A 10,750-nucleotide genomic window follows, 5' to 3' on the forward strand; every position below is an offset into this window, starting at 1 on the left:
AGCATACAAACATTGACAATGGCACTCTTGACTCACACAGTGTCTCATCAGAAGATATCGGTAGAGATGACATAACATCCTCTATATCTGTAGACTTTGTCTACAAGTCGGGTCCTCCCGATCCTCCTTCAGGCCCTATGGTCTTTGCTATAGGAACTGATCTTGATGATAAAGACTTGGCAGAAAAGCAACGTAAATCCCCTGACCTTCGTCCAATCATGGACTACATTGAAAAAGGTGAAATTCCTTCCACCTATACAGATGTTCAAGTCAAGGGTCTAACTGGCCTTGCTCAAGAGTATGACATACGTGATGGTATTCTGTACCACTTCTTTCATGCAAAGCATCGAGGTCAGAAAAACAATCGCCCTCCTATGGTAACACAGCTAGCTGTCCCTGTCTGCTGTCGCAAAGAGCTTCTTTTTGCCTACCATGATTCCAAAGCTGGTGGTTGCCACTTTGGACGAGATGCAACTCGTCAGACAATACTCACAAAGTATTACTGGCCAGGCTTATACCAGGATATTGAGAATTATGTCAAGTCCTGTGATGACTGCCAACGCTCCAAAAAAAGGACAAACGCCAAGCCAGCACCAATGGTGCCCATGCCTATTGAGGACACATTCTCACGTCTCCATGTTGACATCCTCGGACCATTGCCTGAGACTAAGGAAGGTTATAAGTATGTTCTCCTTGCAGTTGATTCCTTCTCACGCTGGACTGAAGGTTTCCCTATGCGCACTCAAGAAGCCTCCGAGGTTGCATCAATCCTGTTCACTAAGGTTTTCTCACGGTTTGGTGCTCCCCGTACTCTTCTTACTGACAGAGGTAGGCAGTTCACTTCCAAGCTAGTAAATGCTCTCTGTGAACTCCTCGATATCAAGCACTACTACACTTCGTCCTACCACCCCCAGACTAATGGGATGTGTGAAAGGAGGAACAGTGTCATAGAGCAGGCTCTCCGAAGATATGCTGACCCTGATCAGACCAATTGGGCCAAACTCATTCCATGTGTTATGATGGCCATGCGCAATGTACCTTGTCAATCTACAGGGTATTCACCACACTACCTTCTGTTTGGAAAGGAAATGAATCTTCCTTTTGACACAACCTTGCTGCCTAAATCTACCCTCGGCAAAGATGCACAGGGTCATCTTCAAGATCTCTTGAAAAATCTGAATGTTGCAAAATCCCTTGCAAAGGACAACATGTCTGCTGCTCAGGATAAAAGCAAGAATCTTCAGGATGTCAGAAACAAGGAACCTTCATTTGCAGTTGGTGATCAGGTTCTCATGACTGATCCAACTGTCAAAACTGGCCTTTCCCCCAAACTGTCAAAGAAATGGATAGGACCTTACAGAATCATTCGCATCGGTCTTAACCATACTTTCAAACTACTGAACACTAACACAAACAAAGAACATAAATCCTTCATTCATGCCAACAGACTTAAAACTTATACACCTCCAACCCCTCGAAGACAACCTGCACAACCAGCTCAGCATCTAGCAACACCCACTCAGTCGACGGCCTCCCAGCCTGACAATCCTCGTAGAGAAGCCTCACAAACAGCCCAGCATCAATCAACTCCAACTCAGTCAACATCCTCCCATCCTGACAACCCTACCACAACACAGCACACTTCCGTAGAGGATCCCATTATGCTACCTCACTCGTCTGATAACTCTGACACTATTCCACAGAGTCCCACATCATCTACCCAACCAGATGATCAACTTTATGCTGTAAAACGCATACACAAAGCTAAAAAGAAGTCAGGAGTAACTCATTACCTAATTGAATGGGAAGGTTACCCTCAACGCACCTGGGAACCTGCCTCCAACCTTAGTGCGGAAATGATAAGTGATTACCATACATTTAGAACAGGATCTGGTCACAGACGGAAACGGAAACACAGATATTTTGCAAAATCATAGGTCTTGACCTTCCATGCTATTCCTCCTGGCAACAAGTCATCATTTGTCAAGGTATATGAGCTCTGACCACCCCCTACAGGTAATCAAATTGCCATGTGTTCTATAAGTGCTACGCAGTGAAATGTTGTGGCCACAACTTTCCTGCAACAATGGTCATCCCATCTGACTTGTACTTTGGTTTCTTTTTGTCTTTGGTCCATCATGGAGAGCCACTATCCTTGAGTTCGGCTGATATTCGTGCCTCCTGTCCTGAGTGACCTCGCTTTGCCTCCAATACCTAACTAAGATACGTACACGTCAACTACCGTTAATCTCTCGTTGTCATCACCACCTTAACAGACTACAATGTTTCCATTCTGTTAGGAATCTTGGCTGTTCCTTGGGCAGCATTTCTCATCCTTGTCTCAAAATCTCAACTGTCTTCTCCAAGACTTGAGTGTGCCACAATTCCAATTCTTCCACTCACTCTGTGCCTTCCTATTGGCATATCCAAACGCCTTCTGGTGCCTCACTTCCCACACATTCACAAACTCTTTAAGCACCCCTTTGCCACCTATATCCTAATATTTCACAACGGATACTTTCAAATCGTAGACCTAGCGTGATGTGAAATGTTTGACAGTGTCAGGGCAAATTGTTGGGGAACGCTAAAAACTCCCTCATCACAAAACAACCTTTCCTCATATTATGTATGTTCTTGTTAACCGGTTTCCTTTTCACAGAAATGCTTGTTCATTACTTCAAATTGTCATTTTTCTTGTAGTTTAATATGTAGGTATGTTTCAGAATCTTTGTAATGGAAATCGTGTGCCTTATGTTTTCAACTGATCAAACTATCTTCATGCACACATTTGTTCATGTCCAACGTAATCTATTGTATCATTGTATTCTGATTATCTATGTATATTCGCTTCATTTTAATCCTTTTCTTTTGGCTTTTGAGGACAAAAGCTCCACGACGCACAGGGGTATTGTTACAGTGCATATATTTCATTACACTTTTTATATTTTTAACAAATTAAACTTAAACTAGGAAATTCTAAAATTCGAAAGTCGCTAGACCAGTATTTCTCGTTTTTATCGCCACTGGTCGACCATGACGGCTGCTCCTCGGCAAGCTCATTCACGCGAACAGTAAATTACGTAATCATAGATAAAGTCGGCGCGTACGTCCGCCCCGGCCCTTGTTCTCTTGATAAATGTTTTGTTACCAGCTGGCGCAGGTTTTGACCACCATCTTAAACTGTAATTAAAACAAACTCTTCTCAGGCAATACTGATACCATTCTATTACCACCTGCTTTTGTGTAGTCAACTTTGACAGCCCAGGGCAGATAACAGAGACCGAAATTACAACTTCAAAGTTATTGTTAATGTGATAAGAGTAGAGCTGTGGGGGTATATAACTCCTTGGGTGTTGGTCCTCAGCACACTTGCTTGAATAAACCTTAAGGACCTCACAGCTCTCTTCTCTCTTGTTTCAAGGCTAGCTCCCAATAGCTAATTCCCCAAACCGAGGCCTGACAGTCATTGGAATCCCAAAAAGGCTGTCTTACCACGTTGAAAACACCGGTTCTCGTCCGATCACCGAAGTTAAGCAACGTCGGGCCCGGAGAGTACTTGGATGGGTGACCGCCTGGGAACACCGGGTGCAGTAGACATTTTTGCTGTGCGATTCCCACTTTTTTTCTTTTTCGACCATAAGGTGCACTTGACTCATTCACATCTGATGTAATCATACACTTTTATTTCCTTGTAAATGGCCCCACTCATGCATGTCTGCTCAAAGACATAGCTGCCAGCCATGTATTCTTACATACCTTTACAGAAAGGACTTTTCCACTATACATGTGATCATATTCAGTTGTCAGTTCACCAAACTCGTCAACTATTCTGAAGGCATGTACGTCCTTTTCGCCACATAAAGGTGTTTGCGTGCACCGATAATTGACTATTTTACTTATTTTTTTACTGTCAAAGCATGAATATATAATATATACATGTAAAATTATAATGTTGTTCGTGTTAAGTCTCGGCTCACATCTCTTTGCCTACACAGATAAGAAAAGGAGAAAGAGTTAGATCGTACAGAGCGCCTGTCAATAGGAGTTCACTGGCTTGCTGCTGGAAAATGTATTTTGAAAGCTGTGAGCAAGCTGATCACTGTTGACACGCTTTACAAATATGAAAAGAAACGACGCGACTGTGTGATAAACCAGCTATTTTATGTTCCCCGTTCTAGCTGATCGCTTGCAAACGTACTTTAGACTTATTAGAAAGTATTTCCATACATTTCTCTCGCCATACAACAGGTAGATGTGACATGTTGCAGGTAGGGGGCTAGGCGAAACGCACACGACCAAGGGCGCACAACTCTTGGCGCTCTATTTGAAAAGTCGTGCACAGGCGAGGCGTGTGTCGGTAAAACACCCCGTGGATGTCTGGCCTTTATCGCCGTTTTACACCTTTGAACACAACGTGCATGTGCAGCTACACACATAGGAAGTCTGCACTCAGTATATTATATATATCAACGACACTAATCGCCTCACTTTCCAACATACACCAATTTGGGGGGTTAATAAACAAGCATAACAACAGTCATTAGTGTGAAGACACATCCCCCCCCCCTCCCCCCCCCCCCCCCCCCCCCACACACACACAATAAAATCCCTGACGTACCCTTATCATCATCACCTATGTGTGTTATGTGCGTGGTGGGTGTTGCTGCCACGTTATCTCTGTTATCACGAGAACCTGCACTTTATTACTGCTAATATACATATTTATTGTTTTGTTATCAGTGTTTTCAAGTTTTCTTTTGGGGTATTTGGATGGCCCTGAAAAGGGCCTTTGGACCACAGAAATGTGGAGCGAAGGCGTGACAATGAGAGCTTAAGCCTTCTTTGGCTTGACTGCCTTCTTCTTGGGGGTCTTGACCTTCTTGGGTTTGGCTGCTGCCTTCTTGGGTGTCTTCGCCTTCTTGGGCTTGGCTGCAGCCTTCACCTTCTTTGGTGACTTAGCGGCCTTCTTAGCGGCTGTTTTGGGTTTCTTGGCAGCAGCTGGCTTCTTGACTTTCTTGGGGGATTTGGCAGCCTTCTTTGGTTTGGCAGCTGCCTTAGCCTTCTTGGGTTTTTCGTCTTTCTTTGCCTCGCCAATACGGAATGATCCAGCGGCTCCAGTTCCCTTTGATTGCTTCAGTGCGCCATTCTTGACTCCATTTTTCAAAGCAGTCTTGATGCGAGCATTGATGGCCACCTGGTTGTCACCGACCTTGTAGTTGGCCAAGATGTATTTCAGAACAGCCTGTCGGGAGGAACCACTCCTCTCCTTCAGGGATGAAATAGCTTTCTTGATCATCTCCAAATAGGTAGGATGTGCGGCAGCCTTCTTAGGCCTGGCAGCAGCCTTCTTCTTGGGAGTCTTGACAACAGCGGGGGCAGCAGCAGCATCAGCCATAGTGGTAAGTTTGAGTGGTAAAAATTCACGTCAGCTACGAGAGAAGCACAGAGAGCGAATGACACTTCCCCAGTCAGTCAGTCAGTCAGTTTCTTAGTTTTAACGACCCCTTCTAGCATAGCTAATTTCGGGGTCGGGATGGCCCCGTTCTAGTAGATAGGGAGAATTTGAAAAATAAAGTCCTGATAATGACGTGAATAGTGGAGATATGCTAAGGTAGCCACCCAAAAAAATGTAAGGTTTTATGGGGCAGGGGAATCGGGTGGAGGGCTGGGTGGTTGGTGTGTTGGGACTTGGCGTAGCGATTTATTTGGAGTATTTATAGTTGGTTATGTTTTGTGTGGTTTGTGTAAGAATTAGAAATTATTTGATAGTTTTCTTAAGTTGTTTTTGTGTCACGCGGGTTTTGTTAGGAAGGATAGTGGGCAGTGAGTAAATAACGATTTGGGATTTTAGGGTGTTTTTTGTGTGGTTTTTGTTGTTGTTGTTGTTGTTGTTGTTTTTTGTGGGTTTTTTAAATGTCTTGGGGGAGGTGCGTTTGGTTTATATCCGTTAGGTAGTTGGATGGATGATTGTGTCGCTTTTGTGGGTGGTGTTAGATTAGTTTTATGATATCTGTTTTTGTGATATAATTTATGATTGTTTTTTGTATTTGTGGGGGATTGTGGGGGGATAGGAGTGTGTGGATAGTTTTTGTGTATTTTGCATCTAGTGTGTTGATGTACTGTATTCTGTGTGGTAAGTAGAGTGTGCACGTGTAGAATAAGTGCTGTATTGTTTGGGGAACTACACATGTGGGGCAGAGCCCAGTGGAATGGCGAAAGTTTAATTTTGTGATGCCTACATATAGCCTGTTTAGTGCGGATTGTATATTACGTGAGTTGCTAGAAAGATTTACTTTATTGATTTGTTTATTTATTGTTTTGTATGTCCATGTGGCGGGGGAGGTGTGCAGTTGTTTGAAGTTTTCTTGGGTTATTAGTTTATTTATGATGGATTTATATTCCTGTTTGCTGTATGTCAGTGGGTAATTAATATGTTTATTTTTTGCTGCTTGTTTGGCCGCTTGATCTGCCTTTTCGTTTCCTGTGATCCCAATATGTGAGGGTACCCATGCAATATTGATTTGTTTATTCTGTTCTGTTAATGTTTTCGTTAAGTGTAGTATTCGGTGTAGTAGATGTGGCCTGTTTGTGTAATTTCTGTTTTTAATTGATTGTATTGAGCTAAGTGAATCTGTGAGGATTAGAAGTTTGTTTTGTGTTATTGTCTCTGCCATTTTGAAGGCCATATAGATTGCTGTTTTTTCGGCGGTATGTATGGATAGGTGGTTTGGGATGCGTGCTGATGTGGTGGTTATGTTTGGTTTGGTTGTGTGTATTGCGAAGGCTGTTGTGTGGTCCGTCGGGTTGTGTGACCCGTCTGCGTGGATGTATGTCCAGTCTGGCCAGTGTTGTTGTATGTAATCCATTGCCATTATTTTTTGTTGGTGCTTGTTTGATGTTATTTTTGTGATGTTTGTTAGACCAGTGTCAGTATGAGGAGGTGGCAGGTGATATGAGTAGTCATGAATGACAGGGGTGAGTTTTATGTTTTTAAGTTTGTATGTTTTGAGAAGGTGGTTTAGCCGAATGGTGAATGGGAGTCTTCGTCTTTTTTTGATTAGTTTGACTTTCTGTCTTAGTGGTAGATTTTCTGTTGTTGCTATGAGGCTGCTTAACAATGGGTTTGTGCATGCTGTAGCCCAGTAGTTTAGTGTGATTTGTTTGCGTTTAAGGGGGAGAGCTATTTCCCCAGTGAGCTTTAAGAGAGATGTGAGTGCTGTGCCTGATATTGTACCTAGTGAGATTGATAGTGCTTTGTATTGTATTGAGTCTAATTTCTTGGAGTCTGTTTGTGTGAGTGCGTCGTATGCGGGTGCGGCGTATTCTAACTTGGGTCGGATGAGTGTTTTGTAGACAGTAAGTAGCGTGTGCTGGTCTGCTCCAGCACACTTCCCCACAGACAGCCCGGCTGATACTCCGGAGGCGCGGACGTCGGAGGAGACACCCTGCTTGTTGTGGCTGATAGCTGCACGCTTACAAGCGCGTGTGCTTTTTCGTGTATTTGTATCCGAATAATCACTTATTAATCAAGGAAAGTTTCAATTTCAACAATACAGTTAGGTAGTAAAAACATTTGGCTACATTTCGGTTACAATAGCAACGCTCACGGGTGAAGTTCAAAGCCACACGTGCTGTTTCCAATGAAGCGACCCAGTCTAAAATGTAGACATCGCTACTTTCAAAAGCACATTTTTAGCCTTGAGACTCAAGTTTATGCATTTTAAACGTTGCCTGTCAATTCTCAATATATCTAACTATGAAAGTAAAACACAACACTCATCAGTATTGCCTATGATAAGCTAGAACAAGCGTTCAAACAACGACAATGAAGCACGTTTTTCTGACGACTTCGCCATTTTGCAACAGAAATCATTTGACACTATATTTCTGGAGACATAATTTTGGTCACTTCAGTTAGAGTTGAAACTAACTTTGTCATAACAAGTAAGTAACGGGGATTTTACTTTCAGGAAAACAGTCTAGTAAGACGAGGATCTCGGGACACAAGCAGCTAGGGCGCGAAGCCCCGAACAGTAACATATATACATTGGTGTTTAGATCACTCGATCGGTCGTCACAGATTAAGTCTTTTTGCCTGTCTTAATAGCACGATATTAGTAGGGGTCTTCGTCGTTTGGATGTTAATATTACCAGAACAATATAGGCTACAATGCATCAACGAAAAGTGAATGTTTCAGACGAAAGGCCGGATCGAGTGAGCGAGTGTGCAGGGCCTCGTGTTAATCAGTGATCACATGTTTTTACAACGGCTAGATTTTAATCCCTGTAAATATACATCATAAATCAACAAACACAACATGTCTACTGAACCCGCTGAAAACGCGAGCATGCTGTTTTCATGGCAATGTCTGTTTACCTTACTTACTTACTTATATTAGGAGATTTTACGTGCGCTTTCCGACTGGAGCGTATTTCGCACACGGGCCCGGCCGGGCCATTTAGTGAGATAAAAGGGAAGCAAGATGTGTGGAACCAAGGAGGGGGGTTTAGTGGTTGCTTATATAAAATTTGGAAATTTTGAGATTTGGAAGACATGCCTTGGGGGAGTGGTTGGGACTAAGGGAGTGTGTGGGGGTGAGTTGTTGTTTTTAGATGTTAGTTTTGGTGGTTTAATGAAGTTTTAGATACGATTAATTAGGTCTGTTTTGGTTAGGTAAATGCCTAGGGCTTTGAAGTTTTCTATTTTATTTTGAGGGTTTAGGATTGCTTCTAGGGTAAGAGCTTTATTTGGATTTAGGTTGGTTTGTAATGTTGTACGGTGGGTGAGGTAGTGGGTGCAATGTAGGAGTACGTGATCTATTGTTTCTGGGTGAGTGCAGTGTGGGCACTTCCCGTTTGCGTGTTTTTTTAGTTTTTGAAGGTGGTTATTTAGTTTGGTGTGTCCTGTTTGGAGTTTGGTGATTATTCTATCGATTTTTTTGGAGGGATGGAGGATTTTTGGTTTGGTGAGGGTTTTTTTGAGGACTTTTGTGATTTGGGTGTTTGTGTTTTGATAGAGGCTATGCCATTTTTGGGTGATTTTGCGTTTGTTGATGCTTTTGATCTCTGATTTACTTATTGGTAGCTTAAGGCTTATCTCTGGTATTTTTAGGGACTGTTTAGCGGCTTGGTCGGCGTTTTCATTTCCGTATATTTCTACGTGGGCTGGTATCCAGGTGAGTACTATGTTTTTGCCTGCCTCTGTTAATTTATCTATACTTTTGAGAATTTGGTTTATTAATTTGGGGCGGTTTTTGGTGTTTTTGCTTTGGAGGGCCTGGAGTCCACTTAGTGAGACTGAGAGTATTAGGATTTTATTTTGGTTTTTAGTGTGTTGGCTGTGGAGGGCCGTGGCGATACCCATGAGTTCTGCGGTGAAGATGGATTGGTTGTTTGGGAGTCGGAAAGATTGCGTTTTTCTTATTGGTTGGGCTATGTGGACTCCGAAACCTGTGTGATTTGTGATCGGATCAGCAGATCCATCTGTGTAGATGTGACACCAATTTGGCCAGTTTTGATGAATGTAAGCTAGTGAGGTGGATTTAGCTATGTTAGGGTCAGTTTGTTTGTTTATTGAGTTGGCTAAGGATGTGTCTATTTTGGGGATTTTAAGTTTTGGGGTGAATACGTTGGATTTTTTGCAGTTTAGTTGTTGGTTCCCTATTTGGTGTTCGTTGCGGTAGTTTATAATACGTTGGGAGATTGGAGTGAGTAGAGGGTGTTTCCTAGTTAGTGCCTGGTTTTGGGGACGTATGTTTTGGTTTAGGAGATTTTGGAGAAGAGGGTTTGATTGAGAAGCTGCCCAGAAGTTTAGTGTTAAGTGTTGCCTACGTAGGTTTAGTGGCATTTCTCCTGTGAGGGCCTGAAGTGACGTAAGGGAGGTGCCTTGTTGGGTACGTGTGACTAATTTGAGGGCTTGGTATTGTATTGAATCTAGTTTTTTGGTTAAGGTTTCGTTTAAGGTATCGTATATGGCACAGCCGTAGTCTAGTTTGGATCTGATTAGGGATGTATAGAGGCTGAGGAGGGTATCTTTAGAGGCACCCCAGTTGGAGCCGGTTAGACATCTTAGTGTGTTTAAATCTTTGCTACATCTGGTGGTTAGGTTTTGGACGTGGGCATCCCAGGAGAGATGTTCGTCGAATATTAGTCCTAAGAATTTGGTTTGTTTCTGAAATTGGATTGGTTTGTTGTTTAGTTTAAGGGTAGGGGTGGCCCGTCTCATATTTTTATGTTTAAATACTATTCCTGTTGTTTTTTCAGAGTTTAGGGAGAAACCCCATTTATCGGCCCATTGTTGTATTTTGTTTAGTGCATTCTGTAGTAAGTCCTGGGATGTTAAAATACTTTTAGAGCGGATCCAGAGGGCTCCGTCATCTGCAAATTTGGAAGTATTTATTTTAGGGGATAAGCCATCAAAGAGATCGTTTATCATTATGTTGAAAAGTCTGGGGCTAAGAATGCTGCCTTGGGGCGTGCCGTTTTCTAGTGGACACTGGTCCGACAAGGCCTGGTCTATACCCACTGTGATTTTACGGTTTTTAAGGAAGCTTTGGATGTAGTTTATGATTTGACCTTTTAGTCCTATTTTTTTAAGTTTTTGGATTAGCCCGTTGTGCCATACCATATCGAAGGCTTTGGAAAAGTCCAGAAAGATGCCTGTTGTATATTGTTTATTTAGTTGTCCTGTTTTAATATCCTGTTCTAGACGTGCTAGGTTGTCTAAGGTTGAGCGGCCGGGAGTAAAACC

General features: G+C 42.7%; 1 protein-coding gene and 1 pseudogene across 1 annotated transcript; one reads left to right on the top strand and one right to left on the bottom strand.

Annotated features, from left to right (window-relative positions):
• Positions 1-3,478: 3,478 nt before the first annotated feature.
• LOC125373608 lies at positions 3,479-3,597 on the top strand (annotated as a pseudogene).
• Positions 3,598-4,831: 1,234 nt separating this feature from the next.
• LOC125373464 (histone 24-like) lies at positions 4,832-5,438 on the bottom strand. Its single transcript, XM_048384550.1, has one exon. The coding sequence runs from the start codon at positions 5,393-5,395 to the stop codon at positions 4,832-4,834; it is 564 nt and encodes a 187-aa protein (XP_048240507.1). The 5' UTR covers positions 5,396-5,438.
• Between the last annotated feature and the right edge of the window lie 5,312 nt (positions 5,439-10,750).

The sequence above is a fragment of the Haliotis rufescens genome, unplaced genomic scaffold, assembly GCF_023055435.1.
Source record: "Haliotis rufescens isolate VD_foot unplaced genomic scaffold, xgHalRufe1.0.p SCAF_5, whole genome shotgun sequence".
Classification (NCBI taxonomy): domain Eukaryota; kingdom Metazoa; phylum Mollusca; class Gastropoda; order Lepetellida; family Haliotidae; genus Haliotis; species Haliotis rufescens.